Source organism: Lipophrys pholis (genome assembly GCF_963383615.2).
Source record: "Lipophrys pholis genome assembly, chromosome: 5".
In the NCBI taxonomy this organism is placed as follows: domain Eukaryota; kingdom Metazoa; phylum Chordata; class Actinopteri; order Blenniiformes; family Blenniidae; genus Lipophrys; species Lipophrys pholis.
Window position 1 is genome coordinate 57,281 of NC_137628.1, and position 22,669 is coordinate 79,949.

At 44.5% G+C, this 22,669-nt stretch overlaps 2 protein-coding genes across 3 annotated transcripts in view; one reads left to right on the forward strand and one right to left on the reverse strand.

The window, feature by feature from the left end:
• The first annotated feature begins 4,459 nt into the window (after positions 1-4,459).
• Positions 4,460-7,845, forward strand: LOC308109622 (uncharacterized protein). Its single transcript, XM_080463317.1, has 6 exons — positions 4,460-4,966; positions 5,121-5,262; positions 5,504-5,723; positions 5,907-6,162; positions 6,271-6,325; positions 6,718-7,845. Exons 1-6 carry the CDS (start codon positions 4,670-4,672, stop codon positions 7,005-7,007), a joined length of 1,260 nt encoding a protein of 419 aa, XP_080319443.1. The 5' UTR covers positions 4,460-4,669; the 3' UTR covers positions 7,008-7,845.
• A 47-nt stretch (positions 7,846-7,892) lies between these two features.
• LOC308109621 (E3 ubiquitin-protein ligase SMURF2-like) overlaps positions 7,893-22,669 on the reverse strand; it is an 85,268-nt gene continuing 70,491 nt past the window's right edge. For both annotated transcript variants that reach the window (XM_080463315.1, XM_080463316.1), the window contains exons 13-20: positions 21,918-22,021; positions 21,707-21,821; positions 20,933-21,111; positions 19,497-19,634; positions 19,088-19,208; positions 17,868-18,069; positions 17,669-17,744; positions 7,893-10,856 (exon numbers count right to left, since the gene is read on the reverse strand). In XM_080463315.1, the coding sequence (XP_080319441.1) occupies positions 10,757-10,856; positions 17,669-17,744; positions 17,868-18,069; positions 19,088-19,208; positions 19,497-19,634; positions 20,933-21,111; positions 21,707-21,821; positions 21,918-22,021 (1,035 nt within the window). In that variant the 3' untranslated portion in view covers positions 7,893-10,756. The remainder of the gene's footprint in view (positions 10,857-17,668; positions 17,745-17,867; positions 18,070-19,087; positions 19,209-19,496; positions 19,635-20,932; positions 21,112-21,706; positions 21,822-21,917; positions 22,022-22,669) is intronic.

Sequence of the window (22,669 nt, forward strand, 5' to 3'; positions counted from 1 at the left end):
TCAGAGAGTGTATCCGAGGGCAGGAACACTTTGGCGGACTCACACAGTGGCATGTGGGGGTCATTTATGGAGCTTTTTCATGATTTTTTTTTTTCCCAAGTGTTTTGCTCCAGGACACTTCCATGGGCATCGTGGGCCACTCTGGCCGTCTCAGGAGGCCCCGGACCGGACCAGAACCCGGCCAATGGGCCCCTGGAGCCCGGACACTTTGAAAATTTTCAAAGTTTTTCAGACTTCCAACACGGACCGAGCGGGGCTCCGGGACTCCGGCCCCGGCTATGGTAGGCCGAACGGGCCGCCCCAGGCGGCTCCCGGCCGGACCAGAACCGGGCCGGGTGGTCCAATTTTTTATTTTTTATTTTATTTTTTTTTTAGGTAATAGAGCTGCTGCACGTAAGCTTGGTGTGAATGAATCCATGGTTCGGCGCTGGAGACGGCAGCGGGAAGAACTCATGCAATGCCAAAAGACTAGAAAGGCTTTCAGAGGAAATAAAAGCAGGTGGCCTGAACTTGAAAATGTTCTTGAGGACTGCGTTAACACTCAGAGAGCAGACGGCCGAGGTGTGTCCACCGTGCAAATCTGGCTGAAAGCCAAATCAGTAGCCCGCGAAATGAATATTGAAGATTTTAACGGAGGACCGTCCTGGTGTTCCAACTACTGGATGAAAAGAACCGGACGGAAAGAACCGGATTCCTAAACCGAAAAGGTGATTGCCTTCCAGTTTCTCTCTGTTTTTGCTTTGTTTTAGCTGTTTTAGCTCCTATTAGCACCTGTTTAGCCATGGCTTCCCCCTCCTCTCCTCCTATTTTTTCCTGCTCCAAATGTCAGATGTTCAGCTCCACCTCCACCTCAGTTACTGACACAGGGACCTGTGACCTGGAGCTTTATTGTAGCACTTGAGACGAGGCTGAGTCAGCTTGAGGAACGTGTCCTCTCTGTCCAGCTTAGGGCTAGCCCTGTAGCTAGTAAACAGCCGCCAGGTTTAGCTGGAGCGGAGCGTTCTAGCTTAGCAGCGCAGGTAGCTGCTAACTCTAGCCCCCCCTCAGTGGCCCCCCCTCAGTGGCCCCCCCCTCAGTGGCCCCCCCCTCAGTGGCCCCCCCCTCAGTGGCCCCCGAGCAGCCGGGGGAACAGGGCGGTTGGGTGACTGCCAGGGGTAAACGTAGCAGCAAGAAGTCTACCGCCCCCCCCCCCCCCCCCCCCCCCCCCCCCCCCCCCCGCTACACCCCGCAGGCCTCCGTCAGTGTCTCCAATATGTTTGCCCCACTCAGCAGCACGCTGGCTGAGAAGGACACGCTGGTTATTGGCTCCTCAATAGTGAGACACGTTAACCTAGGACAACCAGCGGCCACAGTTAGCTGCCTGCCTGGGGCCAGAGCAGGCGACATAGAGTCCCAGCTAAAGCTAATGACCAAGAGTAAACGGAGATTTAAAGGGATTATAATCCACTGCGGTGGAAACGACGTTCGCCTGAAGAAGTCTGAGGTCCTCAAAGCTAACGTAGAGTCAGTGTGCACATACGCGTGGACCATTTCAGACCAAGTAGTTTTCTCTGCCCCCCCCCCCCCTCCCAAACCTCATCAGGGACCAGATGTTTAGCCTCATCTTTTAACCGCTGGCTGTCAGGGTGGTGTCCCAGTAACTCGGTAGGCTTCATTAATAATTGGAAGTCCTTCTGGGGCAAGTCTGGTCTCATCAGGAGGGACGGCATCCATCCCACGTTGGATGGAGCGTACCTCTTATCTAGAAACATAGTTAAAAGCTTAGCTCCTCCATCCTGACGTAGCAGAGTGGGGACCAGGCCACAGAGTTAAAAGCTTAGCTCCTCCATCCTGACGTAGCAGAGTGGGGACCAGGCAACAGAGTGGCAGTCCTACACGCCTCTCTGAGTTTCCCTCTGGGCAGTCACCAACCATAGCTAACTTAGTTAAACATCCCATAGAGACTGTAACGGCCCTTGGGTTTGAAAGAACAAGACGCTGGAGTCTCGACTGATGCTTCTCATTGCTCCTTTTATTTCGCAGTTGAGCATAGCTGAGCACCGTGAAAACTATAAGACAGTACAAAATACAAGTTATTTAATTAAATATTCTCATACAGTGCAAACAATTCATAAACATACTTTATTTAACCATTTCAATTGTATAAAACACAAATAACTGTCGATTTTTTAATATTGAATAAATAAATGGAGTAAATAAATGCAACAACTGTATTTAAAGATGAGACAACACAACCCGCTTCACCTGCAGTAAGAGGTCAAATAAGACACTGCATTACGTACCTCATTCCGCGCACCAAGGGCGTTAGAAAAAATAAAGGAATCTCTCATAGTGTAGGGGACTTGTCTTGGACTTCTAGATGCACCACGACTTGTAGATGCACCACTTCACGAATCACGCTGCCTCTGAGCGCACTGCTCTTGTCTGACAGCTCGCTCTGGCGGCTCGAGCTGGCAGCTCCTCCCATTCCTTTCCATACCAGGAAAATATGCCGCTCGACACCCCCTTTATTCTGCCTGCACAGGTAAGAGTGCCGCTGGGTCCTAAACCCCATGCCGTTTAGGCGCTCCGACAAGGAATCCTGATGCCCAGTGGAAGCTACAGGTAACTGCAGGGATGAGTTGTCTCAAACACACAGAATTAATTGTCCAAATAACATCCAATATGAAACCAGTGCCCACGACTCCCAACAAGTGAGCCGAGGGTCAGTCACAGAGACTGTGTCTATCCCTCGGACCACCACAAGTATAAAACTATCTAAACCTAGGAAAACTACTTCTAATGACTACAAAAACTTCATCCGTATCAAGTGTGAAACTAGACAAAATCAAGACAAACAAATGAGATGTGGTTTCCTAAACATGAGATCTTTATCATCCAAAGCTCTTCTAGTCAATGATCTGATAAGTGAACACAACATTGATCTCTTTGGATGAACAGAAACCTGCTACGTAAAGATGAGTATGTTAGTCTAAATGAAGCCTCCCCTCCAAGTCATATTAACACTCAAATAGCTGGTGGAGGTGGTGGAGGAGGGTGGAGGCAGCCATCTAGAACTCTCACTTACTAATTAATATTAACCCAAAATCCAACTTTAGTTCTTTTGAGAGTCTGAGCATGACCATGCCACACCCGTCAAATAAAATAGTAAATTCTGTAGAATCTGTAATCATTTCTCGTCCTCCTGGACCTTCTTCAACTTTTCTAACTGAATTCTCTGAATTGTTGTCAGATGTAGCCCTGACTAAAGATAAGGTTATCATGGTAGGAGACTTCAATGTTCATGTTGACCTAGAAAATGATAGTTTCAGTGCAGCTTTAGATCTACACTTGACTCTCTAGGTTTCTCTCAGGTAGTAGACGGGCCTACCCAGAAACATCTCCACACCCTAGACCTTATTCTAACTTATGGTTTGAATATAGAGCATCTGACCATCTCTCCTCACTATGATTTCCTGTCAGATCACTTCTTAATAACCTTTGACTTTGTTCTAAATAGTTCTAACCCTCCGGTTAAAGCCGTGTTAACCAGGTCTCTCTCTGATAACATAGTAACTAAATTCAAGGAAAGAATTCCCTCTGCTATAGAATCAGTAGTGAATCTTCCTGACCCGTATACTGTTGCTAGCTCAGACATTGAATACCTAACAAACAGTCTGACAGATATGCTAAAAACAACGCTAGACGACATAGCTCCTCAAAAAATGAAACTGAAAAAACAGGAAAAGTCCTCCCCATGGTTTAACTCATCAACCCGCCAGCTTAAACAACGCTCCCGTAGATTAGAAAGAACCTGGCGTTCAACAAAAACAGAGCTAGATTATATAGCCTGGAAGGATAGCTTCAAAACTTATAAGAAAGCTCTGAGTAGAAGTAGAACTGATTACTACTCATCCTTAATAGAGGAAAACAAAAACAAGCCTCGCTTTCTTTTCAGTACTGTAGCCAAACTGACCAAGAACCAAAATAGTGTTGAGCCCACCATTCCTATCAATATATGTAGTGAGGACTTCATGAAGTTCTTTCAAAATAAAATGACAAGGCTTAGGGATAACATCCATCAAACCCTACCGTCCGTTAGCCCCATAACAGAGGAACTGGTTAAACCTAACAGTCATCTGGAATGCTTTCAGCAAATACAACTAAGAGTAAAATAAAGGCTGTATAGGAGGTAGAAGTAATAGTAACACTGTCCTATACACAGAACTATACACTGTACTTTATACAGTACTGTACATGGTACTAAACACAGTACTGTACATGTACTATACACGGTACAATACACTGTAATATACACAGCATGTATGCAACAGAAAAGGTACTAGTTTACAATAATGTTCTAAAATTTAGATCATCATTTAAAATATCATGTACAAATCACCTTCCTGCTGAACCAGAGAGAAACAGGATCCTCCTCCTACTCCTCCTCCTCCTCTTCCTCCTCCTCCTCCTCAGCTTCAGGGTCCATCATCCAGCCATGACAGCCACCGCGTCATCAAGTACTCGTGTTCCAATTCTCCTTTAACACCGATGCGTCCTCATAAATTTGCATTTCCGCACTTCCGAGGGACCTTGCGAGTAGTTACTCGTGACGTAGGCGAGTCACACTGGCGCTCTAAGAATTGGAAAACGGCCATTATTTCTACGGTACCGACATCGAAAAACAGGCATGGCGACGAAGTTACGCGCAAAACACGGAAGCTGCTCCGTTGTTGGCTGCATTAACGAGCACAAAAGTCTATTTTTACTCCCTTCGACTGAGCCCCCGAAGACCCAGTGGATCGAGTTTATTTATGCTGGAAACGTGCCAACAAAAGTCCCCAAAGTTGTGCATGCGTGCGCCCAGCACTTCACGGAGGACTGCTTCCTGAACATGGGCCCGTACAAAGCGGGCTTCGCCACAAAACTACACATAACGACCGGATCGGTACCGACTGTCCGCGACTCTCCGGTCCGGGCGGGAGCTGTGAGTTGTTTGATTCTGTGTTGCTTCGCTCCACAGTGGTGGGTGGGGGGAGGGATCTATTCCTCTGAGAGACAGGTGTCAGCGCTTTAACACGCCCGTCCTGTCATTTTCTTATCTGTTCATGCATTTCTTGGATAATTCTTGTCCCAATTAGGAAGTGTCACACCTGATCCACACAGCCTACATCAGCAGGGAGACGGTGTCGGTGGGCACACAGTCAGTCTGCCAGGGTACGACAAGGTCTGCAGGAACACAGCTGAGCTTGAGCACGTTGAAGCCCCACATGAGAAGCAAAGGTGTGTGTGTGTGTGTGTGTGTGTGTGTGTGTGTGTGTGTGTGTGTGTGTGTGTGTGTGTGTGTGTGTGTGTGTGTGTGTGTGTGTGTGTGTGTGTGTGTGTGTGTGTGTGTGTGTGTGTGTGTGTGTGTGTGTGTGTGTGTCATGTTTAGTATTAAAACTGATCGTGTTGGCTTATGAAATAGAAAATAGATTTTAGTTCATGATGCTGTGATCTCGCCTGTTTTCTCTTGTTTTGTCAGCCACACAGACGGGTCCCTGGAAAACTCTGCTCAAAGAAACTGTTTCCCACAACCCAAAGTTTCAGCTGGTTTACATGCCTGTGAAGCCCCCTGCTCCTCCACGGGACTCCAGACCTGGGAGGGACACCAGTGTAGAAGCGCCTGCAGATGAAGTGGAAAATGTGCCTGATGAGTTCACGTATGAGTCTGGTGACTCTTTAACAGAATCCCATAAAACCAGGTGAGGTGCTGAAGGCTTTCAAAACTGATTCCATTATTTACATGCTTGACTTGACTTGGTGGTACTTTGCTAATTTGAGATCTGGTGTGAGGGGTCCTGGTTGCAGTTGGAAGGGCTTCAGTCAGTCCTCTACGATGTCTTCAGCTTGTTTTGCTAATAAAATTCTCTTTGTGCTGCCGGCAGCCAGAAGAAGTCCGATGACAGCGAGCTGAAGTGCGTCGTGTTTGAACGCTGTCTCAGGGAGCTCTTCCAGACCTGCCCGGTGTGTGACTGCATCTGTGAAGTGCGGCGACAGAAGGTCAGGATGTGTGTGTCCTTCACTCAGCTTTGCACCAACTGCCGCTACAACAGGAAGTGGCAGAGCGAGCCGCTTGCACAGAGCGTCAGTGAACTGGAGAAGGCTGCAGACCTGGTCGGATCCTTCACGCTGGTGGAAGAGGTATTTCTTTAATTCACTACGGCCCACGGTCACCTGGGGAAATTTAGTCAGGCTGATCAAAGAAGGAAGAAGAAGCTATGATAATACGTGTGTGTGTGTTTGTGGCAGAAGGACAACAACACAGCGACTGAGGACAGACTGTGGGGCTTGTACAGACGTTCAGGTGAGTAAATGACTTCTTATTAATAAAGTAAATTGAGTGACACCTTTTCTTGGTCTTGAGCTTCCACTTTCCATTACATCAGAGTTTAATTCAACAGGCAGTCCTGACGAAACACAACCAACATGTTTCTCAGCATCCAAATGCAGCCGTCACTCCTACTCAAACTCACGTCACATGATTGTCATTGCTTTATCATTTACTCCTGACTGCCTAATTCAATCTCAATGGATTTTATGTTCAGTATTGATAAAGGTTAGGTGGTCATCGGGTTGAAGCTTGGGTTTCAGTGCGATAAATCCAGCAAGAAGTTTTTAAAAACAAAGTAAAAAAAGAGCAGCAGAGTAGATGGATTTCAACTCCATTTTATTGATCATATCAATGTTAATTTTCAGATATTCTGTCATACAAGTCCACTGCAAAACAAGTCACTCCGCAGCACGTGGTGGACGAGGAATCGGTCCTGGAGCTCATGAAGACCTGCCCCGTCTGCAGGAAGAGCTGCCGCTGCACCAAACGCCTGCGTGGCCCGTATCTGATCATTTATCAGAGCTGCTACTTCTGCCACTACCAGCGGAAGTGGGCCAGCCAGCCCGAAGCTCAACTCCTCAGTGTGTCCAAGGCCAAGATCCCCACCAAGAGGAAACGTCATAAGAAGAAACCCGTCAATGGCGAGGCCGACTGAAGACCTGCTCCGCCTTTGTTTGGTCTCAGGCGGACCGTTTGTTAGTTTTGACTCTAGCATTCAGATTGTTCTCCACTTGCCGTCCATACAGACTGTTACTGACTTCCAGGTTTACAAAGAAAAACAACTCTCAGCCTTTGGTTTGCTTTAGTTACTTCCAGGAAGGAGGCCATCATTTTTTCATTTTTGAAATAAAGTACCTTTTCACTCTTCCTGTGTTATTAGAGATGTTTTTTTAGTGTAACTGAACAAATTTCAGGTTTTTTTCCACACAAGAATACAAACAAGGAGGATGTTCAACCACATGTGCAGGCTGGAAACAGAAATCAACTCTAATCAGCAGCGCAAAGAAGCCGCAGTAACAGAAATATCCACTATGTGTTCTCAAATGCTCGCCTATCATTTAACCTGAAATACTTTTGGACAGTGGAACGAAACTCCACCCACATCAAGTCGCTTTAAAGAGGCGAATTGAGCTTTGTGAAGGAATTAAACCGACGTCAAATGAGTTCCGGGTTTTGAGCGGAAGGGGCAATGGTGAAAAACAGTATTTGTACTTGGTGGTCTGGTGCCTGCAGGAAGAGTTGGGGTCAGTGTTAGCTGAGATCCAGAAAGTTGGCAGGTTCTACCCGGAGTCCAATAACAGATTCTAAGTTAGTTGGAGGCTCAAAATTTCTTTTATATGTGAATGTGTGCGACTGGCAACGGTACAAAAGCTCCTCGTGGCTCATTTTCCTCTCAAGTCCTGTAATGCAAGTACTTTCACAACAAATCGCCATGATAAAAATGACGGCAACACATTTGTTTTTTTTCTAAAAAACGTAATGCTGTCAGGTCCAAAACAGCATCGTTTTATTGCTCAGCTTTCTGCAAGGGCACAAGAAGTGTATTACTTTGCTTCTTTATTGTCCGTATATGTACAGGTGTCAGTTACAAACTCACAGAGCAGCTGATGACAAACAAACTAAACAAAAAAAACCCAAAACAAACTATGAACACATATCTTGTAATAATAAATACAAATAAACAAACACAATTTTGTTTGTTTTTGTACTGAATTCAATCAAAATTCATTAACATCTAAAACACAATTTGCACATGAACCTGTAAATTTGTGATTAAAAAAGCCAAACATGTCACAATTAACAATTTCTTGTGATTTGTACCCAGTTCAGACTGAAAAATCAAACTTGCTCAGGTCACAGGTTGGACTGACTTTCTTTACAGTGACTTGCAGGAAGTGTCGAGACTGTGCTGCTAATCTGGATTCAGTTCACACACCATATTTGTGCTGCAGACTGAACTGGCCCAGAAAATGTTTCCCCACAGGAAGTTAAACAGAAGAGGACAACATATGTGTTTGTGTGTGTGCATATATTTACATTATATACACCCCCCCCAAAAAAAGGAAAAATCAGTCCAATAGGTATTTGGTAAAAAGAAGGAAGTGTTGGATTATAACTTAGAGCTCAAGTATGCATAATGTGTGCAACAACAACAAATTCAAATACAATAATGCATTTCTTTCCCACATCCGAGTAAAGTCAAATTCTCTGTACAAAGACAAAGATTTTTGTTTTGTCTCATGGTGACAAAAGAAAGAACTTCATGATATGAAAACTAAAAATCTTCTGCTTGCAAACAAACTGCAGGCAAGTTCACACCCAAAAGTGAATATTTACCAGATTTGTTCTTGGCCAAAAACATTGCTTCGGAGTAATAATTATGCAAATAAATCAGATTTATCTCTGGAGCATCCATTCATGCTGAAGGTTGGGTTTTTCATTTGTTTGTTCTTTTCAATGGAGGTGCTTCAGGTTAGGGCTGTGGCCTCTCTGGTTTTCAGTTCCAGCATCTGCAGCCCCGAGCAACTTTATCTCCTTTCCAAAAATTTGGTTTGCTTCACTGAAATAGGCAGCTGCTTGGTTTTGTGTTTTCAGAGGCGCTGCGGGCCCGATTGTGTTCTCCTGTGAAGGTATGTGTGAAAATGTAGGATTAAAAGACAAGTTGCAATCTTCCTCACATCCTAGCCTAAAGTTAAAAAAAAGCACAACTTCACCTGAGAATGTAAAGAGGTCTGTGACAGACGTAGACATGCTTGCATTTCAATCAAAGAACTGGCAACAATACAAAATAGTTATGTGTCTGTACATATATACTGGAAAAATGACAGGAATATATACTTTTTACTCTGATTCTTTCTAATGCAGTTTAAAAGCAAATGAAAGGACATACTTGAATCTATGTGAGAAAAGCCACTCCTGACGTCACTGTTGGGTTTGTAAAGTGCTCGAAAGTGACATGAGAGAGAGAAATGAGCTTTATCTGATGAGAGTGACTTTACGTCCTGTGGACATCTTTTTATTTTAGTTTTACACAATATGAACCTGACATCAACTGTAGGGTTGAGCCTTCAATGCAGATGCTCTCAAAGGGTGGGGCTATTTTCCCCTGTGGGGGGCGCCAGAGGTCTTCAGGACAAACCTGGGGCCCAAGAACTTTAAGAAATGAGTGGAGGGTCAAACAAAAGTGTGCGTTTTTTATTTTTATTTGCCACGGATCCCGATGCAGTTATAGTTTTGTGAAGAAGGGAAAAGTCCGGGGGCGTTGCCCTCCCACACTTATAGAACCCGGTTTAAAGGTACAATATGGAAGATTCATGTGATGCAAAGTTTGCACACTGGGTGGCAGCGGTGAGTCACTGTTCCTCAGCGCTTCGGGTGCTTGTTGGACTGAAAGCAGGAAATGAGGTAGAGAGGCTCACGCTACCACCGTGTGGTACTACAATACTGACCGAGTTGTGGCTGGCTGGTTAACGCCGTTAAATTTCACAGCAACATTCAGATAATTATTTTGAAGTCGTTTTCACTTGAAATATTACATACTGTACCTTTAACAAGACACACAGGAAATAATGTACTTCTGTACAAGGTGAGGTTCAATCAGCTGTGTGAGGATAAAGTGGGAGGAGCTAAGGTTAAGGACATGTCTACTTTCCTGTAAACGCATGCGGAAGCATCCAGACACACAAGCATCGTGATTTAAAGGGGAGGGAGGCATCAAAAACTTGAACTGGAACCTTCATCACCAGAGTGAGTCTCCCTAAAACCCACAACTAAAACCTCTACCGTGAAACGAGACGCTCACTCTGGGTTAACGGTAGAAAACAACTGAAACTGCTGAACAAGGAAGAGATTTTCTTGACTGATTTGAAAATAACTGATGGATTAAACGGTTAACACGTTGCAGTGCACTGAGGTAGGATGAATTCATGGCGCTCCTACCAGATGAAGGGCTCCCACTCTGCAGCCATATGTTGGTTGAGGTTAAGATGGCGGCGAAGGGAAAGATGTGGCAACCTACAGTGTTCCACATTCAGTAGCATGACATGGATCAGACAGTGGAAACTGCAAAATATATTAAAAAATAAGTGGACTGTAGTAGAATCTGAGTAGCTTTTTGCTTTTAAAGGAAGAACTATAGAAGAGGTTTCCTAATTAGACCAAAGTTTCTTCTGCTGACTACAAAGTGACTTTTAGCAGCTCTTTCATTTGCTCTCAGGTTTTCACCAGAACTGAACTAAACATGAAGAGAACCTCTGACGGGGGATGACTGTAGCAGCTGATATGGTTGAGGGGAAGCGTGTGAACAGCGGTGAGAGAAGAGGAAGACTGTCGGCTGGGAGCTTCTCAGCGAGCCCCGTCTGCACAGCGCAGCCACAAGAGGGCGTCAGAGTTCCATCAACGCTCTCATTCCACCGCGAAGCCGCACGTCTCCTCAATCGCCGTCAGCAGCTTGTCGTAGAGTTTGTCGTAGCTCTCGTAGGGAGGAATGTCGATCCGATTGAAGCTGGAGGGAAAGAAAGAGCGAGAACATAGTAAGACATGTGTAACATTACTTTGCCGCCAGTACCGACTTGCTTATTGATGCTTTTCCACTCCGTGTTTGTCCCTGCTACCAGGGACTTTAGCCGTCCGAACCTAATAGCAGTGGCGAGGAACACCAGAGTTCCAAAACAATTGTTAAAAGGTCATACAAACACTTTGCTGACGATAGTTTTATTGAGGGTGTCAGTAACATTTGCTAGGATGATGTATTGAGGACTAATAATCCAAATGATGCAGTTGAAGCTTTCAATAAGCTGTTTTTACAAGTAAGTGAAAAAAAGAGAACAGTCCAAAAAAAGAGCGGGTTGGATTTATGCAAAACTTAAAGACTGAATGATAAAAAGAGATGAGGTTAAAAAAGTGGCAACTCTTTCAAGTTATGAATCAGATTGGCAGATATATCGAACATTGAGACCCTATGCAACCAAATTAAACAAAGAGAAAAAGAAGTATTATAAAAATCTGATAATATATGAGAAACATGAGAATAAGAAATGACGGAGTATCCTAAATAATATGTTGGGAAGAAATGCTAAAAGTACTCCATCATTTCTCGAATCAGGGTCCTTTCATTACAAAGCCACTGGATATAGTCAATCACAATTATTTCTGTAATAAAATTGACAAACTAAGAGGTGATATGGGGAAAACTAATATCTCAAAAGCAGAAGGTTTGATAAGGATCAATATTAAAATTGAGTCTTGTGTTGAGCAGCTGAGAGAGATCAGACTTCTTGGTGTTGAAGTTGATCTGGTATAGTGGCGTGTAGGAAGGGGAAAGGCCTCTCAATGGTTAGAAAATGTTCTCGACTGCAGATGTTATAAAAACACGAGTCGCAGTTTGACTGATGTTCACAAAGTTGCTCATGTGCTGCTGGAACACATACAAGCTCTACAAACGGTCCAAATCAGAGGAGCTCAATGGTCCCACTCAGAACTAATGTAAACTGGATGCAGAATACTTTGTCCTGGTTGAAGGTGAAGGAGAGGTTTACAGCTTCTTTAATGAATTTGATCAGAAATATTACCACAACTAATTTGCCAAATGTACTTTACCAAGAGCAAAATTTTAGTTCGTATGACCATAATTATAAAAGCAGACATGCTACGGAGGGCAGATTTAAACAATCCAAAGTGAGAACAAACAATGGAAGAGGTACTGGAATGTATAGAGCGATGTCTGGGTGGAACACTATGACATCATTAATGCAAAGAGTAAATACCAATTTACTGTCCTTTTGAAAACACATCATCTCATGTACTAACTTTGTGTTTATCGGCCATTAAAACTGATTAGACCATGAGTAAGTTAGTGTTCTAATGAATACTGTCATTACTCTTATTCTAATAATAACCACAAGGTATTAGGTTATCGCTCATCTACCCATCTTCAATATTACTATATACCAGCTCGGTTCTACTTTGGAGTGTGTGTGCCTGTGTGTGGGGTAATTTCATTTGAATTGTATCACCTTTCGTAGTACTATAAAAACTGGTGTAAATATTGTTGCGCGAGTAGCATGCTGGATTGACTCCAGGAAGAGTAGCTGTACTTAGTTGTTGCAGCTAATAGAGATCAAAATAAATACTAATACTTTCCTGGTTCCTCCACTGAGGTTCCAAGTGAGCTGAGGCCAGTAGACGGCAGCTGCTGATTGGCCGACGCATCACAACACACGTGAGTCAAGCAAGCGTCTCGTTCACCCGCCATTTTTAAAACCCGATCACAACCAGAACATCACAACCAGAGAGAGACGCTCAGGAATCAACCAGCGGAGTAAACCTAGAACAAACTGTGGCTGTGGTTATAATGTGGAAGAATCTCATAAACAACCAAGTTCCAAAGTGAATTCAAATGGCCGAGAGAAGTCATTAAATACTTGGGTATTCAAATTCCCCCACTCCTGGGAAATCTGTACAATGTAAACTACAAAGGTTTAATTAACAACATTGGCCGAGACCTGGAACGATGGTCACCACTCCCACTGTCACTGCATTGAAAGTGTTCCTATGACTGTTCTTCCTGAGCTCCTGTATCCACTTCAGATGTTGCCTGTTGAAACCCCAAAGTCAACATTTGATAAATTGGGCCGTCTTCCTTGCCATATGAATGTTGACATGAGCTTGTCCAGAGTTTAGATAATTGTAGTGATTTTAGTCTATCTGGCGGGCTCAATCTCCCAAATCTTAAATATTATTTCTGAGCTGCACAACTGAAACCTAGAACAACGTAGATTCCAGAGCTCACACCCACTCGATGTCTTGACATTGAGAAAAGCCTCTGCAGCCTCCCACTGCAGGTCCTACCCCACTGAAGGAAACTCAAATGAGCAGATGGACTGAAACTACATTAAAAATATGGAGAAAAATTTAAATATCATTCGGGTTGCTTAAAGAGATATCAGCTATAACAATATTGGATATATGAAAGACTTCAAACCGTCATATATCAATGTGGGTTTTAAAAACTGGGTCAAATCTGGGATCACTGTTTTACAGCAACGTCAAATCATTTATAAAATTAAGAGAGGAATTTAATCTCCCCAAAACAGATTTCTTTAGATAATTGCAATTACAATCCTTCCTCATGAAACACAAAGAATAGAATAAAGTGACTAAACCCACCCAAATCGAGGAATTTTTAATAAAAATACAATGAGGAGATAAGTCAAAAATCATCGGCCAAATCTACCGTTTATTTACACATACGAAACCTCATGACATGTCGAAGACAAAAAGACGATGGGAAGTAGAAACCAACCCCAATATACAACAAGATGAACGGGAAGAAATGAGCTGAAGCCCATAAAGTAACCAACCCCAATATGGAGAGAATTCAAACGGAAAATACTCATGACATATTTATGCACACCTGAACTGATGGCAAGGATGGGCCCACAGTACCCAGTACCCCAACTCACAGTCCCACCATACCCTAACCCACTGTACCTAGTACCCTACCCACAGTACCCCAACTCGCCATACCCAGTACCCTAACCCACCCTACTCAGTACCCCGACCCACCTTACCCAAGCCCCGTTTCCACAGTGCCCCTTGGTACCGGTGCCGGTCAGGTGGGGGTTGACTATCCGTAACCAGACCCGTATCAGTGCCGCGTTTCCATTACACAGGGAATGGTTTGAAATGTAGGCGGGGTTATGAACGGTTGCGTAATCATGCAGGATGTGACGCCATAACGGGACATTTTCAAAAAAGTTTCCTGATTGCTGCAGAAGAACTGATTGGAAATGGCTGCTTGCTGGGAGAACAGCGGTCGTCACGGACCAATGAGCAGACGGCAGTGTTGAAGCTCCTCCCCCTCATATCCGGCACATTGTGCCTGGTACCCCAAGTGGAGGGGTAGCGAGAAATGGTTACCAATGGTACCGGTTGGTAACGGTTCTGAGTCAGTGGAAATGCACAACAACCGGTTCTGACCTGACCCGTACCGGCACCAAGGGGCACTGTGGAAACGGGGCTCTAGTACCCTACCCACAGTACCCTAACCCACCGTACCCTAACCAACAGTACTTAGTACCCTACCCACAGTACCCTAACCCACTGTACCCAGTAATCTACCACAGTACCCTAACCCACAGTACTTAGTATCCTACCCACAGTAGCCTAACCCACCGTACCCAGTACCCTACCCACAAGTCCCTAAGCCACCGTACCCAGTACCCTACCCACAGCACCCTAACCCACAGTGTTTAGTATCCTACCCACAGTACCCTAACCCACAGTACCCTAACCCACCGGACCCTAACCCAAAGTACCTAGTACCCTAACCAACCGTACTCTAACCAAATGTACCCAGTACCCTAACCCACAGTACCCAGTACCCTAACCCATTGTACCCTAACCCACCATACCTAGTATCCTAACCCACCGTACTCTAACCCACAGTACCCTACCACATCATCATGAAGTGCTTCGAGAAACTGGTCTGGAGTCACATCACATCATGCCCGCCACCCACACTGGCCCCCCACCAATTTGCCTCAAGAGCCAACTGGTCCACAGAGGACGCCATCGCCACTGCTCTGCACACCACACTGACCCACCTGGAACAGCGGGGGAGCTATGAGAGGCTGCTCGTCCTTGACTTCAGCTCGGCTTTCAACTCGAGCAGACAGGTCAGCAAGCTGGGGGTCCTGGGTCTCCCCCACCACATCTGTACTGAGTAATGGGCTTCCTGATGGACCGCTCCCAGAGGGTGAGAGGAGGACACCACCTGTCCTCAGCACCGGTTTTCCACAGGGCTGCGCACTAAGCCCCCTACTCTACACCCTCTACACCTACGACTGCACCCCCACCCACCCGAGCAACACCATCATTAAGTTTGCGGATGATACCACGGTGGTGGGGCTCATCTCAGGAGGAGATGAGGCTGCTTACAGGGTGGAGGTGGAGAGTCTGTCATGCTGGTGCACCACCAACAACCTTATCCCGAAAACCTCCAAGTCCAAGGAACTGATCGTCGATTGCAGGAGGTGTAAACCAGACATTCAGCCGATCACCAGAAATGGGGAAGGGGTGGAGACGGTGTCAGACTTTCAGTTCCTGGGCATCCACATCAGCTAGGACCTAACCTGGACTGTTAACTCCACAGCAATCCTGAAGAAGACACAACAGAGACTCTACTTCCTGAAGAAGGCCCAACAGAGAGGATCCTCAAGAAGAAAAACCTAAACCCGGAGCTCTTGTTGAGCTTCTCCCGCTGCTCGGTGGAGTCGGTGCTGAGCTCCGGCATCTGGCTGTGGTTCTTCAGCTGCACCACAGCAGACAGGAAGAGGCTCCAGAGGGTCGTCACCACCGCCCAGACACTGATTTGCTGCCCTCTTCCATCCCTGGAAGATATCTACAACACCCGCTGCCTCAGGAGAGCCCACAACATCCTAAGGGACTCCTCACTCCCCGGTCATCACCTCTTTGAATTTCTGCCATCAGGGGAGGCGTTTCAGGGCAATAAAGACAAAAACGCGTAGACGAAAAAACAGTTTCCACCCCAGGGCTGTTGTTGCCCTGAAAGCCTCAAAACACAAACAAACCCTGAACTGCTGTTTTATCCCCTGGTCTTGTAAATACTCCCTGGGGACTGTACAGTTTTTATGTCTGCACTATACTATATATTTTTTGCGGTTTTTAATTATCTTTGCACCATCTGATGTTTGCACTGTTTTTCTTAGGAGAGCTGCTATTTTTTGATTTCGTTGTGCTTCAGAGAACAATGACAATAAAAGGAATTCTGATTCAGTACCCTAACCCACCGTACCTAGTACCCTAACCTAACGTACCCTATGCACAGTACCCTAACCCACCGTACCTTGTAACCTAACCTACCCTACCCACAGTACCCTAACTCACCGTACCTAGTACCCTACCCACAGTACCTTAACCCACCGTACCCTAACCCACTGTACCTAGTACCCTACCCACAGTACCCTACTCTCAGTATCCAGACACCTGCTTGAGGAGCTGTAGCACAGAGATCAGGAATCACGCTCATATATTCTGGACCTGTCCTAAATTATAAATATTTTGAGAAAAGATCTTTGAGGCATTAAGAGTAATATTCTAACAAAACATTACAAAAGATCCAAAAGTGGCACTACTTGGGTTTACACCAAAGCCGCTGTTCCACCGTAGTACGTGCTGGAGCGGGAGGTACGGTACGGCAAAGTGCACCCAGGACCAACTCTGTCGCGAGGTCCCACCACCGAAAGTACAGAAAAAATGTAGGCCTGGTTGTGAATGACTTGGGGACGCGTCGAGTGAAGAACATGGAAGCCACAATTTTGCAGCTGTCTGAGTCATGCTCTGTGACACAGCTTATATTTCTCATTGTGAACAGCAGCGTCAAGCTCCTGCTGAATCTCCTCCTCCTCCTCCTGAGAGGAGGCGCTCCTGCTGAATTTCTTCCCCCTGTTCCTGATGAGAGGGTTTATAGCCGATGAAATGTTTAAATATTGTGGGCAAGTCAAGAGTGGCGATCGTCACTACCAATCAGAATGTTGAAAAATGGAGACCAATTATGCCGCTATTACTGCTGGTCCCTCTGCTGGACACACTGTGATACTCATGTGAATCCGACCACCTCACTGGAGCTCGACGGAGCGACACGCTACTAGTATCAGGAGGTTTCCGAGCCACGATACCACCGGTGTTTAGGATTACCTGGTTTCCTTGTTAACCAGCTTCCTCCAGCATACCCTTTTCACAGCAGTTGTTAAAAACCTGACCAGAATCCGTAGCTGTCCTGGCGAACGCCATTTAACCACATTTCCATTGATGTTTAAAGTATCGTAGCGTTTGTTTGTCTTATGTTAACATCAGCTGCTGCTAACGGCTGGTGCCAGAAGTCACCAGTTAACAGGGGCACCAGTGAAACTGAAACACCCGGCAGTGAAGCACACCTTGACAATAAAGCACGATTGTAACAATCCACATTTTGTAACATTAATAATTTGAGCCTGATATCAAAGACAGAGTTGTAACGCCACATCTTCCAAATGCATGTTGGCGCTGCATCAGGATATACAGATTGTATCGGTGGGATTACTTGTGCTCGACAAGGAAAAGCTCTGATGACTCCGCCCACGCAGCGGTGGTACTAAATTGTAATGGAAAATGAACGAAACTTAGTGAAGTAGAGGCGAGGAGAGTAGGTCCTTGTGGAAAAAGTGGGAGTGTGTTGGTGACGTGTGTCGGTGACTTGTGGGAGTCTGTTCGTGACGTGTGGACGTGACGTGTGCGTGTGTAGGAGACACATACCAAGTATGGGCTTTGGGCAGATTATTGGTGTTGGCGTCTATCTGGTGAATGGTGAAGAGTCTGGGCCCTGCTGCTCCTGCAACACAAACATCAACAGGACGTGTCAGTTTAGCACCTCAGTCTGCAGGAAGTTAGTGAGGTTAAACAAGGAGATTCTTTGTGTATCCACACGAAGACGACAGAGACTGGGCTTAATGACCTTGTAGAGCCTTGAAGCCCTGCAGCGGCACTCTGGACGAGCCGGTGACAAACTGAAGCAGGCGGGCTCGCCGCTCCTCGTCGAACGACTCCACAGCTTTCCAAAACCACTTCACGATGTTGCTGTCGGGGGTGCAGTGCTTCAGACGCGTGTTGGACTTCCAGTCGGAGATGTCGATCTTTCCCAGGCCGCACACCATCAGCTGAGAGTCAAAACAAACACGGTAAGTCCATTTAGAAACATTCAACTAATATACCTGAATCAGTAAAATAAAGCAGTTATTTAAAAGGAGAGAAACTGATGCACTTTCCTGCTGTATGTGTGATTTTAAGAGAAGAAGATCTATGAACAAGTGAAGGACGACATATTTAACACTACTATTAAAAAAGAAAATCTAAAAAAATGCTGCTGCATGAAATAAAATTCACAGAGTAGCTACAAAATATCGCCCCTTGTAATTCACTTTTTGGGAGATTATCGGTGTGGTATCTTCAACCAAACTTCTGAAATTAGACCAAGATGTTGAAGATGAGTCTTACATGTGGGGTGTGTGTGTCCAACATGGGGGGGGGGTGTCTGTAATGCTTGGGGGGGTGTTTGTAATGTTTGGGGGGTGTCGGTGACGTGTGGTGGTGTATGGGTGACGTGTGGGTGTGTGTCTGTAACGTGTTCGGTGTGTCATACTCATACTCCACAAGGCACTGATTAATTTACCGTATTTCCCAGATTATTGGACACACCTGAATATAAACCGCACCTATTAATTCTAAAAAGAAAAAAGGAACGATCAGAGTTCCGTGATGCACCTGAACGCATCACCATGTATTGGTGGCATGAACCCGTAAAAATCCATAAATTATCCGAGTCATTGTTTAAGCCTCAGGTTTCAAAGCGTGTGAAAAAAATAGCACTTATATTCCAGAAATTACTGTAACCCTAAATTAATTCTAATCTATGGTTGTTGGCCTTGGCTCAGTCTAGTTTGTGAAACTTTTACTGAGTTTAGATTCTGTATACATTTTTATATTCTACATATATATATATATATATCAACTCTACCACTTCATCCACATCCGGTTTGAGGTATTGTGGGAAATGTGTTGGATCCCAGCTGACTATTGAAAGCAGGGACATCCTGGAGAATGTGTCCCGACCGGAGCTAAACACTAACACTCCTGACTAAAGAGGTTTGATTCCCGGACGGTTCTGGTCCGTCTCACCTCCAGCTCCTTCTCGTCGAAGGCTTTGAGCAGGTGCTGCGGGATCACCTCGTTGAAGCCTTTCTGCAGCGCCAGGAACTGAGCCTCGATGCCGTGCAGGAAACGCCAGTTCACATACAACCTGCGCAAAACACCAGTTGTTGAATTCAAGGAGCTTTATTGTCATTTCAACACATGTAAACATGAGGTGAAGTGAAATTGGTAACTCTGGTCCCGGTGCCGGCCAATTAAAGAGTAAAAAGTATAAAAATAACTAAGTATAAGATAGAAATACTAAGTATAAATTAAAGTAACTAATTATAAAAACACTATAATAAATATTTGATCATTAAAATCAGCCTGAGACTGGAAATGCCTCATCATCCCTCCACCAGATCAACATGAGCTGAGGTCAAACTGGTCCTCGTACCTGACATACTCCTTCTTGGTGTCCTCGGTCACAGGAAGACTCTTGCCGTTGGGCTTGAGTTCATGCGGGATGATTTCTCCGTAGGCGTTGTGCTCAACACAGAAGGTGTGGTCCAGGACGCCGGTGATGTCGTTGTCTCTGAGCAGAGAACCAACCCAGCATATTTAAAACAAGTTATCAATTCTCTGAACCATTGGACTTGAAAAGTAAAGAGTCAGACGATGTGTGTTTCATGAAGCAGCATTAAAAGGAAACTACAGCTGAGAGCAAACCAGAGCTGAGGAGCTGTGACACACTCACTGGTCCCAGTGACTTTAGACATCAGGAGTAAAACACTGAACAGTTTCAGAAGAACGTTCTCAGCTTCACATTATCAGCTGCCAACACTTGAGATTGAAATTGATGCAGCGGTCCATCATTTGGTGTTAGTCGGTGTGTTTTTCTTTTTTTATACACACTCCCTAAAACCTGCTGATTTAGCTTAATCTATTACACATTTTGAATTGGTTTGTCCATCTACTTTTTTTAAATCCTTATTTTTTTACTCCCAGATTCTAGTAACTCTGAATTTGTCTAGAATACACCGTCCAGGGTGTAGGTACTCATATTCAGCTGGTATTGGGCCCGAGCTACCATGAACTGGATCAAGCCGTACAGAAGATGGCTGAATGGATGTTTCATTAACATGGAGTATTGTGCCTTGTCGATTTGTGACAGTGGCCTTTTGATTTCTTAAAGCACAATGATGCATCCGCACAGCAAGTCTGCAAACATCCAGCAGATTCCCCTCTTCTCTGTGGATGTAGGCTTGCTGGTTTGGTTTTACATGTTAGAGTCTTCTTGAGTAGAACTTGTTCATTATGAGGCTGCCACCTACAAAACCTCTTTGTTCATGGGTATTTCAGCAGGATTCAGTTCAGCTGATCAGGCAGCAGAGGGCGACACTGTCATCAGAAGAGTTGTATTTTGTTACCTTGTTTGAATATCTTTACTTGTCAGCATCTGTAAAAGTTTGTGTTGCAGGACAGAGAGCTGGTGGGTGGTGGCATCACGGTTTTAAGGCTTAGGGGCTTTTCTGTGTGTGATAGGTTTTCTCTGGGTATTCCAGTTTCCTCCCACAGTCCAAAAACATGTATTTGAGGTTTATTGGTGACTCTAAATAGCCTGCAGGTGTGAGTTTGAGTGTTCTGTGACGGACCAAGGAACTGTCCAGGGTGTATCCCCGTGCGTCAGATGAATTGATGGTGGATGGATGAGTAAGTTAGGAAGCTGGTGTATAACTGAATGCAGGTAGAAATGAAAATATTTTATAATGACTTCTTTCACATGTGAAGGTAAACTTTTTTAAGCATTGAATGTATTTTTTCCTCTTTGGTTGCCAGTGTGGAGCACTCGGACACCAACATACAAGAAAACAAACAAAAAGCGAGTCTTACAAGATCCAGACGAGGCTGTTGTGGAGGTCAGGGTCCACAGACTCCATATCATCCAATGTGATTGGTTTTCCCAGCAGCTGCTTGTAGAAAGGCAGAGTGAAGCCGCCGTCTATGTAGTGGCCGTGAAACACCGCCATGCCCATGATGCGCCCCACGAAGTGAAAGTACGACAGGTGCTCCTGCAGATTAGAAACGAGGATATGAAAGGTTACCATCATATTGTCTACAAATACTCAGGAGACGATTCAGTAGTCAGTCTGAAAGTTCACAGCTAATTTCTTTTTTTAATAAACCCTTGAAACAATTATGTATGTATTGCTTTCAAGAAAGTCCTTCAACATTTCATTTATATCTCTTTGCATTAACAGTATCAAACAGGGACAATTCCCTGCTGCTTGTTTTTGTCTGTAAGAGCCGGGAGTTAGCTATGTTGTATATTGAAAAACAAAACTGATATGAAAACCAAAAATGTGAATTGTTAATCAACAAATCTTTGATTTTCCAATGTTTTTTTTTTTTGTTTTTTTTAGAAAAACACGTGTGTTCAAAGATAAGAAACCCCATTTCCCCTGCAAATACGTCTGAAAAAAAGAAAAGGATTTTCTTAAATTCCCAGAGAGAATTTTGATCTGCAAAACCATTTTCCAAACATAATAAGAGCAGTCTTATATTTGGTATCTGAAATCCTTTAACCAGAACCCTCACATAGTCCTGTGGCTCAGGTTTGCATCAGTGGTAATCACAGATGTGACAGTAAAACAAGAGATTTCATACTGGGTTGACAGCAGAGTCCGGGTTAATCTGCAGAGTGTAGATATCGTCTCTGGAGTACTGGAACAGGCCGTAATACGGGTTCAGCATTTCGTGGGACAGTAGGTATAACCATTCCCTGAAATACAAACACAAGATTAGTGTGAAAACCTAGTTACTACGTACAAGTAAATGCAGAAATCTCTGCTAACACATAAAAGCAGAAGTACATTACCTTGCTACACCTCCATAGTCCAGTCCCTCTTCCCCTCTGAATTTAATCATAAGTCTCTTCCAAAGATCTTTAGGACGCATCTTCATCACCTGACGATACGACTCCTGCGATTCAACCAAATGGCAAGTTTAATCCAAAAGAGTGAAACATTTACATAATAGCATTTAGTGCATTTGCTGGATGGGCTGAGTTTCTTTTCCATCTTTAGATTTTTTAAATGTGGCAGTTGTTCATATCTTGTGCCCCTTCCACTCTTGATGGACTTGAGACAGACTAGTGACTCACTACACCGCCAAGTGGTGTAAACAAGAATTGCAGTGATCGTGTGAAGCCAGGACCAACCCAGTTTAGCTGATTAACGTCTGCTCCTTTAAGATGACGTGACAAATGTTACTTTAATTCAACTGGGTTAATGTGACATGCAATATATTCCATATTTTCTCCTTAATAGAGAGAATGACTAACTCAAGTATCACACATCAACAAACCAAACAATGGATATGGAATAAACAGACACCTTGAAATTCATAATGTATGGACACGAGATTATAGCAATAAAGCGAAGATTTGTCTATGCTATGTAAGCAGTATCTATGTATTTAATAGAATAATTCAAGTGTGTTTCCAGGCGTCTTTTCAGCCTGTGTGATATTAATGTAGTTAAAGTCTTGAGATTACTAGCATGTCAGGTTATTTTCATGTTCAGATAAACTTGTACTTTTACCATAAAATCTTGATATTAAACTACCAAT

Bases quoted from the DNA above. Each gene is read 5' to 3' on its own strand.
- LOC308109622 (XM_080463317.1), top strand. From the start codon at position 4,670: ATGGCGACGAAGTTACGCGCAAAACACGGAAGCTGCTCCGTTGTTGGC. The intron at 6,163-6,270 runs GTATTTCTTTAA...TGTTTGTGGCAG, and splicing joins CCTTCACGCTGGTGGAAGAG to AAGGACAACAACACAGCGAC. The intron at 6,326-6,717 runs GTGAGTAAATGA...GTTAATTTTCAG, and splicing joins GGGCTTGTACAGACGTTCAG to ATATTCTGTCATACAAGTCC.